Below are 23574 nucleotides of genomic sequence, written 5' to 3' on the forward strand. Positions count from 1 at the left end.
TCCTGCTCGTGTTAACTAATCTCATCAAGTTGGATTAATGTGAAATGTTGCAACAATATCGATCGATACATGTCGTCCTACCTGTTCATCTGCTACACAACTATGACAGACTGTAGTCGACGTGACAATAATAATAGTATAATTGGTGATTATTCAGGTGATCTTCATCTGACTATTGTGCATTGTTTTCCACACGAAGTATTAATAACAAAGTGGGTAAAGCACCTACATTTTAAGCCGTATGGGTTCAAATCTTGTTCCATCTATTTTGAGTTTCGAACAGTTGATTAGTAGCATAACACTAACACTCTAACACATTGGGTCGTATTATCAGCTGAGATTGGTTTACTTTTTTTATGTAGTGAGAAACATGCCACTGGTTTGATTCAAACATTTTTAAAGGAGGTATATATATATATATATATATATATATATATATATATATATATATATATATATATATGCAAGTCTCTGGATTTGGGTTAACTAATAAAGCTTTCCTCTCACTTAAGCGGCTGCTTTGGGTTCACGTATAGGAAGTTTATGTATTAATGTCAGAATCGGGCACCGCGCGACAGAACATACTCTCATACAACATTGATGTGTAGCTTAAAGTTGAGTGCATAAGTAACATGAATCAACTAACTAACAATTTTGCATCTACTCTACATGAATTATGTGCTGTTTCTTCTTAATGATGTAAAATCATCATTTACGCGTACATTTTTATTTTTCACGTAAAACTAATGGTTTATGTTTGAAATGATCAACCAATTTGTTTGTTTATTTTGTATATTTCATTTAGTTGTCATTTTTATTTATTGATCTATTTACTACTTACTACTCATTCATCCTGTTACGTCGCATGTTTTAATTATGCTTTGAAACTAATTCTCATATTCGATATGTAATCATTTTTTATTTACCATTCCTTTCTGGCCAATTTCTTTTGATTGAATATATGACCAGTTGTAAATTAACTTTTAAAGTATCTAATAGAAAACTGTTACGAATTTACTCTTTCGATGTGTATCTTGACAGTCAAGTGAAGTAAGAAAAATAATGAATAAAGTATGGAATTAAACGAAATTTTATATGACTGAGAGAAGTTTACGTATGGTAATCAGAAATTGATTTACACTAATAATACACGAATCGATAACAAATTTTATTGTCGATAATACGCTACCACCTCTATCCCTCTTCATAAATTCATAAATTACAATGAGCTATAAAATGTAGGAAAATCAAGCCTGGTTTGGAATTGCAAAAAACATATATTTTAAGGAAAGATTTTTTTTTACAGTGACCATTAGTTGGATTTAATTTATTACTGACATTAGCAAGCGTTGTACTGGATGAATACATGACAGAATTTGTCAGAATACAATCGACTGTCATGCTGAACTATTATCCAACTTGGTTAATTTGTTTATGTCACTTGTGGTTTCTTCTTATCAATATCATTATTAATTTAGTCAATACGCTATGATATGATATACATTTCAGTTTGGACACTTATCATATTGTTGCCGTATTCGTTTAACTGTTGTATTTCAATTAGACTATGTTCCATCTTCAAGCAGTTCTGTGCAACACTTGGAATAGAGTTGTCATTATGAGTTAAGAATATTTATTGAATGGGTTGTATCATATCAATGTTTTCGTAGCATTACTAGGAACATTCTCTAATGCTATAGTCTAAAAATGATGTAACTGATTAGATTAATACGATATTAAAAAAATGGATTTGTTTCACTGATAACATGCAAACTGATAACAGCTATGGTGGTTACCGTTAAAATCCTTGTTATGAACTTATAGTTAGTCTAAACACAGATGTAGATTTATTCAATTGTTAAACGGAAGACACATAATATAGTTTAATTAATCATTTCATTTCTAAGTAATAACATGAAGGAGTGAAACTTAATGATGAAAGAATTCATCATTTAACTAATAAATTTCATATTTAAACCATATTTGGTCTACTTTCGTTTAGACAACCATATAGTATCATTAGCTTTTTCAGCATCTTATTTATATAGAAGTCACTGAAAATATTATCTAGAATAATAACAACAATAACTCCACAATTAAACGATCTAGTTCACGGAATACAACACCATCAAAAGTTTCTAGTTAGTCTGCAAATATTATTTCAATATTGTTAGCTCTGTCATACGCAAACTGTATGATTCAATATTAAATGCATAAATCATTATTTAGTAAATAAGTTACATAACTTATTTTAGATTTTTCATTATTACATGTTAAGATGATTATAAGAAATGTTAGGAAAATAGGAAGACTTTAAATAAAACTTTACATCATCTTATTTCGTCTTTAAAATTTTCATGATTGATATTATTATTTTAATGGTTTGCAATCATCCCATCTTCAATATACAGAGATAGTATTGATTGTTTTTGACTAAACACGACTTTGAAATGCACTTAGCTGGTAACGGAGTTAAAGGGGTAGACCCGGTAATGAAGCAATGGGTAAATAAATCCTTGAAATGATAGTGAAAATCAATAGATATGAATGTTAAATTTTGAACCAATGAAGAAATTCAACATTTACAATATAAAAACAATATTTTTGTTTATATAGTTAAATTGATACTATTCAACATAGACAGGATAAGGGATCATTTAAAAATGTAGTGGAAAGTGATTTTATGTAATATTAGGGAAGATCATACAATATTGATCGAAAGGTAATATAAACCAGTAAAATGAAAATAAATTCTAGATAGAAGACAATTGTCTATCTGAACAATATGAATAAAATGTAATTAAGTAGAAATAATGGATAAGAACTTTTAAAATTATACAAGATGCATTACTACCACTATTGCTAATTATTTCGAAGACCGAGGTGAACTTGGAGCTTGAATATATAAATTTTTAACATGCACAGATCTGTTTTGAAACGATGATTTCCCAACGCTTCTGCTGAGCTTAGAAATGCATTTGGAGGCAGTATACTTTATACAATCAATACAAACCAATCCATAATGGCAAGTGGACTGATAAATGTACATCGAAATAAATCAAACTTATGTTTAACACATCTCATCAGTTGTTAACTGGGAACATAATTTAATATTTTGCAGAACAGCAAATATTAATGATCTAGTTAATTGAGATAATTCCAATTGGAGTTAGAAATACTGATTATAATTAATATCAGAGTAACAAAACTTGGTCATTGAGGTCATGAACGTTGACAAGATTGTATGTACATTACTTCAGTTTAATAGCTGGATAATTATTGAAAGTGTATTCCGTTGCCATTAAGTCAAAAATATTTCCAAGCAGTATTGGCAATTTTCTATGACAGTATCAACCCAATTCTCACAGGATAGACGCATGCCAAAACGTACCGATTAATTATAATCCTTACCATCAACAGGAATATTCCAAAAAACTTCATGTAAATTGAAATTCACTACCCTCTCATTGTACAAGCTAGTAGTTATCTGAAAATCGGTACTTGATTTTGAGTCGCTGTATGAATGTCAACACTGATGTGGGGATAAATTCAGATGACTATTCGCAAATGGGATGAAATGCGCGTCCTGGATTTTGCTATCAGCCAAAATCCACTTATGCTTAAAAGTGATTATTATTTAAACAATTTTAATCTCCTGATTTTTATTGAATTTTATTTACACATACTTTTTTATCCGTAATTATTTTTGTCTCTTACATTATCTACATAATTTTCGATTTTCGTCTTTAGTCTGCCTTATTAGCGGCCTTTTCAGCTGGTATGGTTATGGTTCATAATCCATTAAAAATCAGCTGTGATTCAGATGGTCAACAACTGACCAGCGAAACACCAATCACAACAACGACAACAACATCAGTTGGAGTGTATTCATCTAATTTGAAAGCTACCAAAGTTAGTGAAACACCTTCAACACATTATCACTGGGACTATGAAAAAGACGAAGAAGATGGAAGTAGAGTATATGGTGAAGAAATAACGGATAATGGTGAAGAACATGATGATGATGAAGTTGGTGAAGTGGATGCTGAACAATATAAAGATGATGACTCTGAATATGATATGGAACGAGTTATTGTCGCTGGTGGCAGTAATGATAAATCTAGTAATGAAGGTAATTACGCAATTGGTTCACATTGTCTGGATTCTGGTGTTTTACTTAGACAAGGTATTATTCTACGTGGAAGCAGAGGTGGATCACCAGCATCAGTAACTGGTGGTGGTGGTGTAACGCATCAAACAGGTTTCGGTCATTCTCATCCTTCTATATCTCAAACGAATTTTATAACGCCATCATTTCGTGGTCTTGTAAAAAGTAATAAATTACACAGTAGAAATAATGAAGAACTAAAGCAATCATTTGTGTTCACTTCAACTAGTCAAAATGTTGTCTCATCAGCACCACAAAATATTCCAACTTATGTTAATACTCCACATCTTATTCAGCATCCTTTGTCCAACTCAAAACCCACCTTAGTATCGGGTACTTTAATCACACTTGCTGATGGTGAGTTTTAACTTCAATATATTTTCCAAATATCGGAATTGTTTTCTCTTTTCTTTTTTAAATTATAAATATTCCAAGGGAACTATCGTTAAATAGATGTCATATTTATGGTGAATTAAAATTGGTGCTTAAATTTAATTGTTTGAAAAATGTTATAACATAAAACACATACTGTTAGTAATGATGTTTAATTGATAGGGGAGTGATACTATGGTAATTAATTGATAACGCCAGTAATTTGAGGAAATAGAATGATTGTTCGTTAAAATAGTGAGTGAAAGGAAAATAATTCTGATGTGAAATTTATATGACAAAATAATGATGCAGTAGCTCAATGGTTAAGTCGTTTAACTTTCAGATAAAAATTGATCTGTGATTAAAGTCAGTTGACAGAAAAACCCTAGATATAAATTTTATAATTACTTGGTAATTAGAAGGAAAGCGTATCTGTATCTAACATACACTTTATGCTGCCTTACAGTGATGAACATGCATCAGGTATCGTAACTGTTAGTTAGATATGGTTAACATTGATTTGTTTAGATCATAATTGATCCTGTATGGAACTGAATCAAGTACAGTGCTATCTTATCATCAGTACCAATCAAAGTCTGTTGATCAAGTTTGCCGTAAGATCAATAAGTTATGTAACCGGACCCAGCCACATTGCGAGAGTAGGATTTCTTTAGAAATTCCAGACGTAGTGAATTATCCACCCTAGCAGACATACTTCACATCAGCACAGCGACAAAAGTAGGAAATTAATACGGTGAAAACCTAACGAACTAAAATGCTGATAGTATCAATAATAGTTACGCTTGCGAAACATTTGGAATGTATTTTGAAAATTATCCTGGTAGTAGTTATCAGTAAGCGTGCAATATAGATTTAAGGTTGTTGATTGCCTCTTAACATGGTTAACCATCAATCAAAGTTTAACACTATGGATCATTTAGGGTTATGTGTGTCTACAATATGGAGTCGATCTTCGTAGAGTTCTTTGCTCAGCACTGAAGATTAGACTGTATGAAGTTAATTAATTACTAGTAGTGAATTCTTTTTGATGGAAAATGTCGTTGAAAAAACTTTTAAGGTCAATGTCTATTATTTTACTGGACTATTACATTTCTATCACATTCTCATTCTCTCTTTTTCTGTAACCATATTACCCTTAAATGCATTCATTTCAGCTTTAAATCCTGATATACCCGATGATTATACTGCACCTAATGCTACTGGTTCACCTTCTCCAGCACCAATACCGATCAGTCAAAATCTAGCGAGTCAGTTGTGTAGTCGTGTTACAACAACCAGTCCAAATATGAATATTCCTAGTAGTCATCATCATCATCCTCATCATCATCACCATCAGGGAAAATCATCACGTCTACTGAATTCACATTTGAACAAGCCAACAATGATTGATAGTAAAAAGCCGTTACATCATTCAGAAGTTTTAGTATCTATAAGTAAGTCGTCTCCAGACTACGATAACGCTTCTCGTTCATCCTCATTAATACACTCATCCAATGAATCGTTTCATCAAATCGATAAACATTCTAGACCAGGTGGTGGTGGTGGTGTTGTTGGGGTTAATGGAGATCAAGTTTGGAAAGCTCCAAGTTCAGAACGAGTTGTCCGATGCGTTGAAACAATTATTATGCGTATTCGAAGTTTGGTAGAGGTGAGAATATTTTTCTGGTTGTTTATACTTTTGATTCAGTCTCCCTCCAGTCGTAACACAATCAGTACTTGAATTAAAGACATTTTCAGCTTTTTATTTTTGGTGCGTACTTTTTGATTTTAAGGTTATTATTACTATTACCATTATCATTGTTATTGGACGTTATACATGTGGAACTATCTTTACGTAGTAACTACAGTAAGGTTATATATATATATATATATATATATATATATATATATATATATATATATATATATATATATAGTTAAAGATTATCAATAGCAAGTCAAATTAATGGTTTGATAACAGTCAGAGCTCTTGAGTTTAAATAATTGAATTCAGATTCGAACCCGACTTAACCTACTTTGATTTTTGCAGTCTGTCTCTATCATTGGTTCTCATCCGTGTGTGTATTGCTTAAACAGGGGTCATATAATCGTGTGATTGGTCATCGAGTTGCGTGTCAATCTCTTTTCGGTTCACGAGATATGGATATTGCCAATCGCAATAAAATTCATATTGTATTTTAGGTTCTCACACTCATATTGTGTAGCACTATCGTGAAATATGTATATACCTATATTAATTGATAATGGTTTGTATAGTTGGATTGTCTTTACTACCTGATCGCCTTATCATACATATTTTTGCATCATCAGCGAGGAAGTAAGGTCGAAGGTCCTGGGTTCGAGTCACGTGTGCAGGATCGTGGATGCATACTTCTGAGGAGTCCCATACCCGGACGAAGAAGCCGTCCAGTGCTTCCAGGTTTTCATTGGTGGCCTAATATTAGTTGGTTGATGATCTCAATAAAAACTCAAATATCTCCACAATCCTATACTGATGAATGAATTATATTCAGGTTTTTTATTGATCTTAGTAGTTCAGTGGTATTTTTCCTGTATAACAGAACTTCTGTTCATAATTTATGAATTTAACACATGTTCTCCTGTTGTTACGATGTTTTAATTGATAAAAAACATATAACTCATTGGTAAAAGGGATTTGTGAGGATTATAAAGATTTTAGTTTTGAATCACGAACTGATCTTAGCTAGATCACCAGTCAAATCTTGGTAACACTGGACGGCGGTTTCTTCATAGCATAGAACTCCCCATTGCTTAATTTAGTTTTCCGACATTTATGAATAAACTAGTGTTTTCCACCACACTGAAACAATCAGCCGTTTGAAGGACGTTGAATAGAAATCTTAACATGAAAATCTAACGTCTCTTATTACGAAACAATCATCATGGTAATATTGACAAGTACGTGTGAAATTTCAGTGGTTATGTAATGTAATCTCTTTAAGCCAGTCACATAGTATCATTAGGCATCATTAATTCAAATATGCATACGATTCCGTTCTATTGAATTACACTATACTCATTAATTAATTTTTTATATCTGGTTTCAATGCATAGTGAAATTACAGATCACCAGTTATTTAAAAGTTCTTTTATCAGACACACTGACCAGGATCTTTTGCGTATGAATCTAAGAATTATCATATTAATTTGTCTAGGATGAACTTGGAACTGTTGATCTTGTGATTTTGACTTAAAAATTGATAAGTCTTATTCTCATATGTTTCGTCTCTTTCTCTTATAAAAAGATGTTTGTAGATGGTAAAGTCTAGTTAAATAAAACGATTCATAAATTATATTTCTGATTATATTTCGAATGTAACAATTGTATCAAACTATACGGTGTTTACGTATATGATAACTCAATAGTTCAATTCATTTGAAGTTGCATTTCTATCCCAACTGTTTATGTCAACATACACTGTAGTATTATTTTAGTCTGATTTAGTAAACTAGTGGATTTACACCAAAATAAAACTAACTAATGATAATTGACATCTTTCATGACAGTGTAACCTTCATTTCATGTCTTTTATTTTTTTTACACACTTGATACATTTAGATTGCTAATGGTGATCGTCATGGTAACAATAGTGCTCATTGTTCTCGTTTAATTCAGTTAGCTGTCAAAGATTTATTAAATTTATTCCCTTCTGATGAATCTCATCCAGTGGAAGTGAAAAATGCATTAAATAATCTTGCCACAGAATCAGAAAATTTACGAAAAGATTGTGAACAAATCACCACTTCGTCTTCCTTCGCATCACCTTCTTCTTCTTCCGGTATTGTTGGATCTGTCAGTCATAGTGGTCGATCAGTTCCACCGGAGATCACTATTCTAATACGTCATGCTCATCAGATTGCTAGAGCTGCAAAAGATTTACTATCGCTTTTTCAACGATCTGATCAATGAATTGTCATTATGTCAGAATGAGACTATTAGTGTTCATTTTACATAATAGCAATGGTAATCATAATAATAATTAACTGTTATTATCACTACGGTTATGCAATTCCTAATTGAGTTTATTTTCTTTATGATGATCACAATGTCAAAAAAGAGAAACAAAAAGAAATGAAACGGAGAAAACAATTTTCGAATTTGTATTCGCGCCAGTCTTGTGACTAAAAGTTTCAGCAATTCTGATTGTTTATTATGATCTAGTCATTTATCCCTTTTGTATTATCGTGATGTCATTGCTATAAATTAACAACCAAACTTTTGTGACTTATTTACTATTATCACTGTCTTTTTCTTTGTTTTTTTTGTTCATATTGTAATTTGTTTATTTCAATCATTTCATGTTTATTTGGGTTTTTTTTTAATAGGGTGCAATCCATTTTATTTTGTCTTATTTATTTTTAAATGAACTTTGTGCATAATTTTTTTTCTTTGTGAACACTGTGTTTTTTTTATCAATGAATGTTTGACCAGTGTGTGTGTGTGTTGTTTTACTCTCGGCTTGATTTCTTAATGTATGTATGTCTGTGTGTGTGACAGATATAACTATGTGCTTCTTCTTACTCATTTTTATGGATTAGGGATAAAAGTTGTTCTTTTGGGTGGGTGGGTAATCATAATGATGAAAAAAATTGTCCTACTCAAATATGTTGACATTATTTTTCTTTATCCTCATTATTTGTGTAGATATATTAAAGAAATATGTGTTAAGGTGTGTTTTGTATTTATCTCTGTCATACTGTATTACTTTGAACTGTGACAACTCTGTTGAATATAGGGACTAGACAAGCATGAGATTGATCACCACCCAGTGATCAATCAATTGTGATTACATCTCAGTCCTACAGGAGGTTAGTCACGGCTCGGATAGCTCAGTGGTAACGTCTCTGACTATGAAGCTGGGTGACACGAGATCGAATCCGCCAGGGAGCACCAGTTCCCTCAAGATTACAGGTACACCTTGCTGACGAGTGCCAAGTAGCACGAAACCCGGGTCCAGGGTTTCCTGTTGACTACCTCCAACCACCATCTAATCTCAATACATAGTGCCCGCAGTGTCGAGTCACCTAGACTGGTGGCCACATTGCAACATGATCGATAGCATTCGATCTGCACTAATAGGGACTAGACAAGCATGAGATTGATCACCACCCAGTGATCAATCAATTGTGATACACAAACATATATTGATAGTGATGATTTATTCAAATATCTTGTAGCTGACTGAGTGTATTAGTTAACTCTTTGATGATGAATTGATAAAGTTAGAATATGCATAAGGTTCAGTGCTATACAGGTGAATTTCCCAACAAAATGGTATTTTATGTTAAGAAGAATTTTCCATTGTAAACTGGAGGTTATAAGAAATGTAATACGTTTTATCTATAAATGACTTTACAGCATTTACGTTGTAGGAATTACAAAATGAGTAACGATGAGATTTTACGCCTAGGTAAGAAAGGTTAATAAGTCACAATTAATTTAGGACTGGGGATAAGTGGGCATTAAGCCAAGCTATTTCATCACATCATCACCATGACAGAAAGTTGATACAATGATTTAGAACAGTAGTAGTATCAGTGCTACTCAGATAAAATACAGAATATTTTTTATTTATAAAGAAGGATTGTAATAAGGGAATGAAAAGTATGAGATAATATTAAATCTTAAGATTTGAGGGAATATATCAATGAATGTTTCTGCGTCGTTGATATCGATTTTGAGTTAATGTCTCCAGCCACTGGTCACGATCATTCATTGTTGTCCCGACTTTAGCTTTTACCAGATAATAGTCTTGTATATTCTGGAAATTTCTCTTTAATTGGCATCCTCTTTTTTGGGTGTATCAGTCGATATTTTTCCATGTTTTTATTCCTTTGTTGAGTAAATTAATGAAACCTATTCCTCAACTTTAGTCAATTTATAATAATAATAATTACAGAATTCATGTCAGTTTGATCATGATCAGCCTGATATAGATAGTAATATTAAATGTAATGAACAGATATGTGGTATAAACCTATTTTAAGTGTTCCAGTCCATGTATTACAGCAATGAAAGACATCAGCCGGGAACTTTTAATTCTTGATAAATAAGAACTTTGAATAGATTTATGATTTGAAAGTCATTTCTGTTATAAACTGATATCATACAAATTTTTCATAGATTAATTATAGGTCGTTCCACAAATCACTTATTTCTTATACAGTAAGATTATTTATATAATTCGTGTTATTTTACTCAATGATAAATTCATTCACCTACAAAGATATTATTAATATTAGAAGCTTTATTCAACATTATATTTTTGGTACAATATAGAGTTCTCAGCATAAAGTATTTCAACAAGTTTCCTTTTCTTATATCTTGGTCGATTCTGACGATAAATATTGAGTAATGGCCAGTTAGATGTTAGGAGTTCGGTAATCCACATTTGAATAATGTTCATGCGTTTCAATGCATATTGCCAGCCACCATGATGTCGCTGATTGTACCTTTTTGTAATCCGTACAGCGAAAGGTTGTAAACTTTTCATAAACGCGCCTGAATAGATTGTGAGCACAGTAGACATAATTATGTGCTAAAACAAACAACAAAAACAGATAACTTGATGAAATATCTAGATCGGAGGAACAGGTAGCCGAGATATTCAGCCAGGCCGCTCTTTATGTTTGTTGAAATAAGTTTAGGTTTGTAAATTAATGAAGGCATGAATTGTTATTTTTTTCTTCTGAATTTCATTTATTTTAAGCAATCTGATTAAAGTATGTATGGAGGAAACAGACAAAATTCATTTAATTTCACTGTTCTATACAGTCACGTGTAGAATGTGAACATACTTGATATTATGTAATATATAGAGACAACTAATGATATGTGTATAAGTATAACTTTTAACCATAACTAAAAAATAGGTACACGAGAAACGAATTTAAACAACAGAAGCAAATATACAAAAATTGAACTTTGGTTAAGAATCAACTAAGTTAATAGAAAGTGTAAAAATAATTTCTGATAGAGGGTATTAAGTAATTGGATGTGATAACTGGATGCAAGATTTTCCATTAACAAATATCATGGAGATTGTTGAGTTTCATTGAAATTATGGATCGATCTAAGTTGAACCACCACCGAAAACCCAGAAACACTAGATGACCGTCTCTTCTTAGTGTGGAACTCTTCAGTAGTGCTCATTCACGACCTCTCACGGAGAAATCGAACACAGGACCCTTGGTCTCCAGCGTGAACGTATAACCTCTAAACCGTCGAGTTCGTATTCAACGGTGTTAATATTTCACTTTGAACTACATGTACTTCTGAAGAGTCCCATAGTAAAACAAAACGGCCATCCAGTGCTTACAGATTTTCAGCGCTGGTCTAATTATGATCGGTTCATAATTTAAATGTAATACCATTGACTTCAAAAATGCAATATGGAAATAGATGAAAAAGACAATATTTATTTATTTTAACACATAAATATTGGTACAAGAGGGCACCAAATATATATGCGCCACACAAAACAATGAGAATCCGAAGAGAAAAAAAGAACGTTAACAAACAGATTAGTGTAAGGTGGTGTAATAATAATAATAATAATGGGGGAACCGGAAAGGTACAACTAGAAGAAATATTTCAGTTAAGGAAGATACAACCTGTTTTTTATGAAGAAAGTAAAATAAGGTTACAGCAGGATCGCCACTGGCTTCTATTCTGAGCCATATCTGATAACGTCTCTAGCCACCGTGTAGCACCATCTCTCGGACCCCAGCCAGGGAGTCGTTAAGGTCCAACAGAAGCCAATCCTTTGCAGCTTTCTTTCATACGACGACACCATGTCATATACTGACCACCTCTCCGCTTCTTCCAACCAGTCCCAAATAATGCACGACGTGGATTTCTCTGGGACGACACTCGTAAAACATGTCCAAGCCACCGAAGTCGATGTTTCAAGATGGTGACACCAATTGCATTATCGTCTCTGTGCCCGAACACACGATGCCTAACCTCTTCATTGCCAACATGGTATTGCCACTGGATGTTAGCAACCCTTCGGAGGCAACGATGATCAAACACAGAGGGTCGTCTAACATCCTCAACTCGGAGAGGCCAGGTTTCACAAGCATAGAGCAGAACTGCTCTGACCAACGCGTTGTAGATCCGATCTTATACAGCCAGACTGACATCAAGAAGGCGCCAAAGATGGCCCAGATTGGCATAGGCCGCTCTGACTTTCGCACTTATGCAGCTACCCAGATACACGAACTTCTCGACTACTTCTATCTGCTCACCATCCAGAGTGAGTACAGGGTTAGAATCCTGCAAGTTTTGTAAAAGTACACGAATTCATTGACTATTTCTATCCGCTCACTAACTAGTGTGAGTGTAGGATCAGGGTCCTGCCAGTCTTGTAAAAGTACTTTGGGCTTCGAAGGTGCAAAGCACATACCATACCTACGGACACTGATTGCCAACTGATTAAGTGCAGACTGCATGCCTTGGGCATTATCGCACAGTAAGACAATATCGTCCGCATACTCAAGGTCAAGAAGTCTTTCTCCAGGCAACAGATCCACACCACCATCACTTACATTCATCAGAGCTGTTTCCAGAATGTCATCGATGGCAAGGTTGAAGAGGAATGGTGAGATTGGGCAACCCTGTCTAACCCCATTGCTCGAATGGAACAATTGAGAAAGGTGGTTGTGTGCCTCCACTCTGTATGAGGTTTTTGTATATAGGATATATATACGATAACAGTTGCTTTCAGCAGTTAACTACTATTCAGTATCCTGTGAAACTTAATAAAAATAACGAATAACATTAATATTCCTATTTACTATTCTCTCCACTATCTCGAGCAAGTTATGATACACGTATACAGCATGTAGTTATCCATCAGTTTTTCGGTGTTCGATAAATGTGGGGTATCCGGCATCTTTCTGTCCAGCTAATGAAGTGTAACATATAAGAGTGTAATTTCCACTGAAATTTTTTTTTATTTGAAGCCCCAAGTTTTACAATATTTGTGGTTCTCTTCCAGTATTTCGGGATACGCTACAATGATATGATCACAGCAACTAGACGTGGATAACTTCAGGAGCTTGAAATGAAATGTTCAGCAGAAAATACACTAATATGTAGCGCTCACCTACTACATGAATGGAAAACTACTCGAAAATCCTAGATATCATGGGCTTATTGAATGTTGAAAAATGGACGAATATCCTTATCTATTTACTTTTATAACATAGAGAAACGGAATGAATTTTTCAAGAAAATGTGTAAAAAGCGTAAAATCTAATTGATGTAATCACATGATTTAAAGTAATAGTTATTAGTTAGATGACGAAATCAAGTTTAAATCCAAAAAAACAACTACCTAGTCAACTAAACCGTACGTTTCATTTTCGACCGTTCAGGTATACATCTAAGAAACATACCACCTTAGCTAGTTTAATAACTGTGATAGTTAAATTTATGAAAGCATGAAGAGCCTTTCTTTGAATTATAGTGATGACCTCTTGACCAAAAGCCTTAATACCTAATGGTAATTTTTAGTTTTAATTATTTTTGATAATTGAACAGCCACTGTAAAATCGCTAAACATTTCACTTGATATCGTCCTAATGTACTTTAGTTTTACTCAAGGAAGATACGTTACCCAGTTGATTAACTTTAGCACTAAGTTTAAAAATTCCCTTAGTTACTGATGTGTGCTTTTAGAAGATAGGATTAACCCCTAAACATGGACAAATAAACACTTAGTTTACTAACTACTAAATATGTGATTTCCGAGGAGTGGTGGTTGAGACATTTGACCAACAGCTACCAAATCTATGGTTTAAACCCGGCCTCATCTACTTAGGTTTGGCGAACCGAATAATATCGGTAGCCCTTACAGTTAAAGCACGGCTCATCCCCAAATATCTGGTGAATGGGTTAGTGTTGGTTTGTAGATGTAGTTTCTCTTACTTGTATTGATTTCTACTCCGAACTCAATAAGTTTAGATTGTTTGTAATTGTCTTGAATAAAGCACTGCCTAATCTAAAATTTAGTTATTTATCTTTCGTCATGAATCATGTATGTGGTGTAACATGATCCAGTCTGTGTATAGAGTATCGATCTAGCCAGGCGGTCGCATTCGTATAATCGTAATATAACTTGACAAACCGAAAATAATTTTTATTCTCCTGCTGTTATATCAAATACTTTAGTGAGCAAAAATATGTAACCAATTATAGAGACCTAAATTACTAGTAATAAAGCTTCTGGATAATTATCTTTATTATTTTGTAGACTGATAACTTAATGCTTGTGTCCCACTGCACACACTCCAGTTCACTAAGTTGAAAGAGAAAAACGTAGTCATACAATTCTATACTTGTTTATAACCACACCCTGATTGAACGAAATAAACCTGTTACTGTAAACAATCACTGCCAGAAAAAAACAGTATATCAGTTTAGAAAAGTGACAATAATTTATATAGCCATATAAAAGTGTCTTGTTAAGACTCAATTCCATGTTTACAAGCACTTATTTTATATAAATATAAAGAAGGGCCTAAGAACATAATGAGTGAACAATGTAAATCACAAAATCTGAGTAAGCTAATTAGAAGATGATCACTGGTACATGAAAATACATACGAACTAAGGAGAAATATTTTAGGAGTAAACAAGAGGGTAAGAACAGTTGATTTATTCTTTTAAAATATTTAAAATATCTGTAACGGATTGCAAAACATATTTTGGTCGAAAAAGTTCATCTTCTGGTGAACAGTTTACTTTATCAATTAACGCTTGATTAGTGACACCCGTCAGGACGCATACTGTATGCAAACCAAATTTATTCCCAAATGCGATATCAGTATATAAGCTAAAAGTTAAAAGGACAAATAGAATGAAATATGCAGAATGCAAATTAAAACGTGATGTTTTTTAGTGAACTATGAATAGACTGTAGAGGGGAATAGAATACATAGTCGAATTTCTAAAAGAGACGAAAAAGAAACATATCTGACCTTTTTTATAACAAATGTGGATATTAATATAAACAAGAAATAGTTTTGACGATATTTTAGACTTATTTGTAACGTACATGTTTACATAGACAGTTTTGAGCCAAAATTTATGGTGTAAGAGCCAGTGATATGAATATTGGTAGCCTCCTTGAATATCTGGGTTAGCTGTTCCTGCCATCTAGATATGTCAACAAGTTATATGTTTTTGTTTTAACACATTATGTATATTAATCGCATAATCTAATATGGCGCGTTTATGAAAAGTTTAAGACTTTTCGCTGTACAAGATACAAAAAGTAAAATCAGACATCGTGGTGGCTGGCAATATGCATTGAAAAGAATGAACATTATTCAGATGTCAATTCCTGAATTGCTGACATTTAACTGGTGATCACTCAATATTTGTCGTCAGGATCGATCAAGAAATAAGAAAAAGAAACTAATTGAAATACTTTTTGCTTTGTGCTGAGAATTTTATATTTTACCAAAAATATAATATTGAATAAACCCATTAGTAATAGGTGGTTGCCGAAACAGAGGTAGGTAGGGTGGAGTTTGAACCTACAGGATATTGGTTGGACGGCGAATTATTTAAACATGAAACTATCCATTCACGAAAGCCCCAGGATTTAATGGCAACAATTACGACCATTGACGACCGATGACTGCTGATCAGTAGCAAGTCATGCCAACTAGGGGCTGAGTTGAATCAACAAGGGTTGACAAACAGATAAAGTAGACGGTAGTACAAGACTAAATGATAGAATTGGAGCTTGTGCTAATAAGGGGCGGCCAAACCAAAACGTGGCATCAGCCCTTAAAGTCACTAACTCCTAGTCTGAACCAAGTTGGTAGATGAAGACTACTTGGTTGGGGTCCGTGTGACTATTGTAATAAATGGTTGGAAACTCTTGGTGACATGGCTCAGAATCGATCACAATGGCGTAGGTGTAGATACATTCCGCCTCCCCTTAAACTGTGAGATTGCTATATAACTTTCTTTCTACTAACCAATTCTTTCTTCCTGTACTATATCCTTATATGCAATCTTTTTTCTTCTACATATACCTTACTTTTCTGTGGCCAACGAAGTGACCGCCATCAACGGATTGATATTAGCAAGCTGGTTGCAACTTCTGTTGCAAGTAAGTATCCAACCGAGCTAGTTTCCAGGCTAGCTACCATTCCACTGAAAAGTATAGATGAGCATTGGTTGCAATTGCATGACGCCATGAAAATGGCGGGTACAGTAAGTTGTGGGTTCGCGAAACGTCCCGCTTATAAGCACTGGGTTTCTTCTGGTTCCTTACAACTCATTGAAGCCCGTCGGTCTACTCCGGGTGACCGTGAGTTTGACCACAAACAATGACTGTTACGTAATGAAATTGGGCAAAGCTTGCGTAAGGACCGAGAAGCCTGGTGGTCGAAGCGTGCTAATGAGCTGGAAGCAGCAGCTGCATCTGGTAACTACCGGAAGCTCTTCCAACTCATCCGAGCCACTGGCAGCAAGAAGTCTGGTGTGAGTGAAACAATCTGCGAGGGTGACGGGATGCCAATCACTGACATCCATCGACGTCTTGGACGATGGGCAGAATTTTTCGAAGGGCAGTTCAACTGGCCTGCTGATCCGGCAACATCGGTCAGACTGTCCTGCCCTCCATGGCCGGTGACGACTGATCCACCAAATGAGGCGGAAGTCCGCAAGGAACTCCAACTCTTGAAGCGTTACAAATCACCTGGCCCAGATGACTTACCTCCGGCTCTTTTTAAAGATGGTGGTGACTTTTTGACTAAGGAATTGACGACGTTGTTTACAAATGTTTGGGAACTAGAGAGTGTACCAACGTCATGGAATGAGTCGATAGTTGTCCCTATCTTTAGAAAGGGTTCACGTCGTTCCTGCAACAACTATCGGGGGATAAGTCTACTTCCGATTGCGTCCAAGCTATTGGCTTCCGTCATACTTCGTAGGTTGTTCAAAACCCGAGAAAGATTGACTCACGAGGAGCAGGCTGGTTTTTGTTTTGGTCGAGGATGTATTGATCATATCCTCACCCTCAGCAAATGTTAGAACACCGTCATACTTATCAAAGGCCAACAATCGTAGTGTTTCTCGACATCAGGGCTGCCTTCGATTCGTTGGACAGAACTGTTCTCTGGGATTGTCTATTGAAGAAGGGTGTGCCTGAGAAGTTTATTAACATCCTAAAAGCCCTATATACAAACACCTCAGGCAGAGTGGAGGCACACAACCACCTTTCTCAATTGTTCCATTCGAGCAATGGGGTTAGACAGGGTTGCCCAATCTCACCATTCCTCTTCAACCTTGCCATCGATGACATTCTGGAAACAGCTCTGATGAATGTAAGTGATGGTGGTGTGGATCTGTTGCCTGGAGAAAGACTTCTTGACCTTGAGTATGCGGACGATATTGTCTTACTGTGCGATAATGCCCAAGGCATGCAGTCTGCACTTAATCAGTTGGCAATCAGTGTCCGTAGGTATGGTATGTGCTTTGCACCTTCGAAGCCCAAAGTACTTTTACAAGACTGGCAGGACCCTGATCCTACACTCACACTAGTTAGTGAGCGGATAGAAATAGTCAATGAATTCGTGTACTTTTACAAAACTTGCAGGATTCTAACCCTGTACTCACTCTGGATGGTGAGCAGATAGAAGTAGTCGAGAAGTTCGTGTATCTGGGTAGCTGCATAAGTGCGAAAGTCAGAGCGGCCTATGCCAATCTGGGCCATCTTTGGCGCCTTCTTGATGTCAGTCTGGCTGTATAAGATCGGATCTACAACGCGTTGGTCAGAGCAGTTCTGCTCTATGCTTGTGAAACCTGGCCTCTCCGAGTTGAGGATGTTAGACGACCCTCTGTGTTTGATCATCGTTGCCTCCGAAGGGTTGCTAACATCCAGTGGCAATACCATGTTGGCAATGAAGAGGTTAGGCATCGTGTGTTCGGGCACAGAGACGATAATGCAATTGGTGTCACCATCTTGAAACATCGACTTCGGTGGCTTGGACATGTTTTACGAGTGTCGTCCCAGAGAAATCCACGTCGTGCATTATTTGGGACTGGTTGGAAGAAGCGGAGAGGTGGTCAGTATATGACATGGTGTCGTCGTATGAAAGAAAGCTGCAAAGGATTGGCTTCTGTTGGACCTTAACGACTCCTGGCTGGGGTCCGAGAGATGGTGCTACACGGTGGCTAGAGACGTTATCAGATATGGCTCAGAATAGAAGCCAGTGGCGATCCTGCTGTAACCTTATTTTACTTTCTTCATAAAAAACAGGTTGTATCTTCCTTAACTGAAATATTTCTTCTAGTTGTACCTTTCCGGTTCCCCCATTATTATTATTACACCACCTTACACTAATCTGTTTGTTAACGTTCTTTTTTTCTCTTCGGATTCTCATTGTTTTGTGTGGCGCATATATATTTGGCGCATTCTTGTAGCAATATTTATGCGTTCAAATAAAATAAAATAAAATATATTGCCATCATTGAATTAACTATTTCTATGAATTCGGTCTTCATCTTGTAGTGCTAATGAGGTATGGCAACTTAGACTCATGCATATATGTGCCTGGTCCTACGTTGTAGCTGACTGACTGATTGAGTGTTAATAAGTTAGAATGCTAAAGACTGAAAGGACAATAAATTTCACTGATATCTAAGTCATGTTGAAATGAGTAAAACAACTCAGAACGCGAAAGGAAATGCAAAGTTTTAGAGTAGTGTCAACGAATAATTAAGACAAAAAAAAGGCATACTAATTCTGAGTGTGATGATAGTGAAATAGGAACTACGTCATTTAAGACAAAGTATGGACGTAAAATGAAGGTTATTTAGTATACTAGCAGGTTATATTCGACAATGGCTCTACATTCTTGTGTAAAATAGGTTTTTTGAGTTAATGATACCTGAAAAGGTTTGCTTAGCTGGCGACGTGAATTTTATAGTTAGTGAAATATACAAACGAATTGTATTAGACCGGATATTTAAGTGAAAGCGGATGAATGTATTCAAATTTCATTACGCATAGTATGCAAAAGAATGGCTATAATACTTAGTACACCTAACTAACTTTTGAGGAAATTAACGTGTTATTAAAAACATTATTGTAACGTACTTATCTCCAACCATCACAGTTTTTGAAGGGTCCAATTCGCAATATTGGCAGAGTAGATCAAACATAGGTTTATGTGGTTTTCCAAATACAACAGGCTCCTTTCCTGAAGCAACTTTGAAAGCTGATACGATAGATCCAGTACCTAGAAATATCAATCAGAAACAGGATTATATATGAAGGAATTATGGACTGGTAAGTGGTCACGAAACAACTTAGTAAGGACCAAGCAGTTTTACGCCTTCCTAGATCGCGATTTACAGATTTCGCCTGATTCCAGTCAAATTTGTAGTGATTAGTAATAAGACTGAGATAGCACCTAAGTTTGTAGATTGTACTTCTGACTTTAGGTTAACCAGTGAAAGTTGGAGGAAACTCGAACTAATTATTATTTCTTCGTCATCCTGTCTATTAGACTAAGAAACTTTGTCAATTTGTCATAAAATACGTAGGAATCTAGAACAAATATGACAAACAATTACATCGCTAACAATTAAACCATAAGAAACAAATCTATGTTAAGGTATCATCTTGTTAACCAAAAGCTTTATAAGACATTGTATTTAGAAGGAATATTTGGATAGAAATTTAATTGGAGAACAAAATACTGCCAAAATTCAAAGTTAGTTTTCCATTTTGGTGTCGTTGAGGTACTTGTCATCGGAAATTCATTATTATCTGTTTTGTGATGGACTACTGGCTCATTTGTTAGATAAATGGAGGTGCTGAATTAGGTTTTATTGTTGTACTGATCACTGAATTTCCCGAATAAGATAAACACGTTATTGTCACAATACACAAAAAATGTTGGGATACACTACATTCGGTAAGACTATAATTTATGGGCGAACCAATCAGACTTACGATAACATCTTAGATTCCGGCGCGAAATTCTTTGTACATTTGTCTGAGTAACGTCTGGGTATTTTAGCTGATGTTAGTGCGTGATGAAAACCCTAAATCTAATTTCTAACGTTAACCATCAACTGTAAATCATAATTCTAGTTTCTCACACTGGTTTATAACCCTCATTTATTTCTAGTTATTTGGTGGATACTGACAGTGAGCTTCTGGAAAAGGTTCAGAGAACAGCAACTAAGCTGATTCCCGGAATAGCGAAGCTTCCGTATGAAGCTCGACTGGCCAAGCTGAAACTTTTCCTGTCCTCACATCGCAGAACTAGAGGCGACTTGATTACAGTTTTCAAATTGCTTAGTGCCAAATTTGCACCTGATATGCCCTCATTTTTTCTTGTCTTCCAAAACAGAGAATTTACGAGGACACTCCGAAAGAGTTCACAAGCCCAGGAGAAATTACTTGTCAGTTGACTATCGACATTCCCATCGAATCATCAACGAGTGGAACTCATTACCTCAGCACGTGGTTTAGGCTCCATCCGTCGATTGTTTCAAAAGAAAGTTTGATCAGCTGAGGGACCACCATTGCCAGGACTAACACAGGCCATCAAGCCTCCTGTCCTTCCAAAACTGAAACTTTTAAGGTCACACTGGCGTCGCTCAAGGGTCGTCAATAAATTAGTCTCACATATATGGCTTAATAACACTAAAGCATTATAACGGATGTCAGTTTGTGACGAAGAACCTTACTTTAATCCTTAACCCTAACTTCCAACTCTAAGAATTTTCTCAAGGTCTTATTAGAGCTGCTCAGAAATCGTCCATAAATAACAGTCCCATCGGATAGTCAGCACATACATCAAACTTATTTCACTGTTTGCTTTATTTAATTTTACTGTTCTATTCCAGCTTTCTCGTCAGCTTGGCTAGGTAATTGGAAATTCGTAACTACAGGAGAACAACATGAATCTAAAAGTTCAGCTAACCTGGGAAGACAATATTGCCACCCGGTAGTTGTGCATCTTCGTTCGTAGCGTAGAAATAAGCCCCATTATTTATGTAGGCAGTTCCTCGCATCAGTTTCCTGTAATTAAAGTGACTATCAAAGCCTACAACAACGGCTTTCACCTAAGGTATAACATAACTAACTAGTCTTACGTTTGGTCTTAATTCTACTCCATGAAGAGGATTAGACGAGTCGGCTGGGAAGTCAGGCTAGGAAATATGAATTGGAATAGATTGACGTTACTCCGATTCCAAAGTGAGATACTCCAGATTCATTTAATTCAGTGCTGATTCCGCTTTCACCAACCACATACACCTCCCCGTCTGATATTTTTTCTCGAAGAAAACAAGCAGCAACACGAGCCGTACATATTATATTTCTCTGAGAAAATGAATCAATTACACATCATACTTCCGATACTGGGAGTCCCAAGCCATTACATTTGGAGACGTATTCTTTTACAGATCTTCTGCTATTATTCGTAATTAAAAAAACATTCTTTTTGCGGTCGAACAAATATTGTATAAGTGCTTGAGCCGATGGAATAAGGACGTTAGAATTCCAGATAACACCTTAAACATCAAGAAATTGACAACCCTCACCATCACAGTCAAAAAGGAAAGTATCACAGAAGCGCAGAACTGAAGAAGCGACCTTGGCCATTCTTGAAAACTCGCTGTACTAATTCACTATCCAACACCTCGTATGAACCGAATGGTTTCTTTGCATATAGTCGCTCAAAAAAATTCCGGCGTTCAGATCTCTATACGTCACACCAAATGTAAAACCGGACAGCTACCTTGAAAGGTATGACTGTCTGTTCAAAGGTAGCATTTTTTAAGCCACACATTCAAATCCAAATAGCTACGCATAGTATGCATAAGACTGCTGTCATCACATCTTTCGGTTTTGGAGGCACGATGCAAAGTTTCAAGCAATTCGTCTGTCTTCAGAGGTCTTTACATATTGTAGACACTTGGAAATTGTTCTTGAGGATACCATTGATGGTCAAGACATTCAACCCTTGGAAAATAAAGTGTCAGCTATTGTGATTTACTCACAACTGACCATAATCAAGCATCTGGGTACATTTAACAGACTGTTAGGCATTTACCGATGGTTCATGTTGAATTATGAGTCTCTTTTGATCCCACTAAAAGTCTGAATTCTTGGGAGCCTAAAACTAACAGATCAAGCGACAGTATATATTTACTTATTTACATATCTAATGATAAGAGGTTTAACGTTTTCATTGTGGATGGCATTGCAGTCGAATGATGCCTTGCACGGTTTAAATTATAGTCCGTAGCTAAAAACGAAATGTCTTTACTTTTTCCTAGTTACTTTATTGATCAGTAAAGTATGAGTTCACGCGCATATAGAAAGTTACTCAGTGCTGCTACCTGTCTATCTAACGGATCAAGAGCATTAGATTGTGTGACGGATTTGGACAAACAAACGAAAATCACTCTTCACCCGTTAAAGGGCTTGGAGATGCCGCAAGTATTTGTAATTTGGCAACACTTTGACCAGTAACACTTATAATTGAATCGTGCCCACCTGCTGAGGTCAAAATTAGTAAGGAAGGTGGTTCGAAGATACATTTGATAGATCATCAATATATCGAGAAGTGACTGATCTAAACTGGCTAGCGGTAGCAGAAGTTCGCACTCGTGATCTGATTCGGATGCGTGACTGAGTGCCTTCAGCTAAGTGAGTTCATTAAAACTAATGAAGTCAGCATCAAATATAGAAGACTTACAGAGCTATTGATTTTGGGGATTTATTTGCCGCTACAAGCTGAAGATTCTTTATGATTGACTTTCAGTCACAACATTACTGAGTGGAAAAAATTCAGACATTTCAGAATTTAATCCTTCGGTTAACTATGATATGCTTAAATATGTCGAGTCATAAGTATATCGATGATTTTGTTGGTCGTGACTACCAAAGTGATTTGATCTAAGCATAGAGATACTTGGATAAAATACCTTGGGAGCATAAACT

At 35.4% G+C, this 23574-nt stretch overlaps 2 protein-coding genes across 3 annotated transcripts in view; one reads left to right on the top strand and one right to left on the bottom strand.

Moving 5' to 3' along the window:
- ABCA3_11 (ATP-binding cassette sub- A member 3) overlaps positions 1-9514 on the top strand; it is a 52025-nt gene extending 42511 nt beyond the window's left edge. The window contains exons 8-10 of the mRNA XM_051213794.1: positions 3751-4525; positions 5716-6209; positions 8142-9514. Coding sequence (XP_051069796.1) covers positions 3751-4525; positions 5716-6209; positions 8142-8492 — 1620 coding nt within the window. The 3' untranslated portion in view covers positions 8493-9514. The remainder of the gene's footprint in view (positions 1-3750; positions 4526-5715; positions 6210-8141) is intronic.
- A 5393-nt stretch (positions 9515-14907) lies between these two features.
- Positions 14908-22674, bottom strand: MS3_00005698 (uncharacterized protein; the record flags this gene model as incomplete). Of its 2 annotated transcripts, XM_012940878.3 has the most annotated exons (7): positions 22170-22674; positions 21979-22139; positions 21811-21948; positions 21720-21776; positions 21548-21689; positions 19708-19849; positions 15246-15423 (listed from the first exon to the last, which is right to left on the bottom strand). In XM_012940878.3, exons 1-7 carry the CDS (start codon positions 22228-22230, stop codon positions 15246-15248), a joined length of 879 nt encoding a protein of 292 aa, XP_012796332.2. In that variant the 5' UTR covers positions 22231-22674. The 2 variants fall into 2 exon arrangements, with proteins under 2 accessions (XP_051069797.1, XP_012796332.2); XM_051213796.1 differs by having other exon boundaries at positions 14908-15423; positions 21548-21776; positions 21979-22674.
- Positions 22675-23574: the final 900 nt, after the last annotated feature.

Source organism: Schistosoma haematobium, chromosome 3 (genome assembly GCF_000699445.3).
Source record: "Schistosoma haematobium chromosome 3, whole genome shotgun sequence".
Lineage (NCBI taxonomy): Eukaryota > Metazoa > Platyhelminthes > Trematoda > Strigeidida > Schistosomatidae > Schistosoma > Schistosoma haematobium.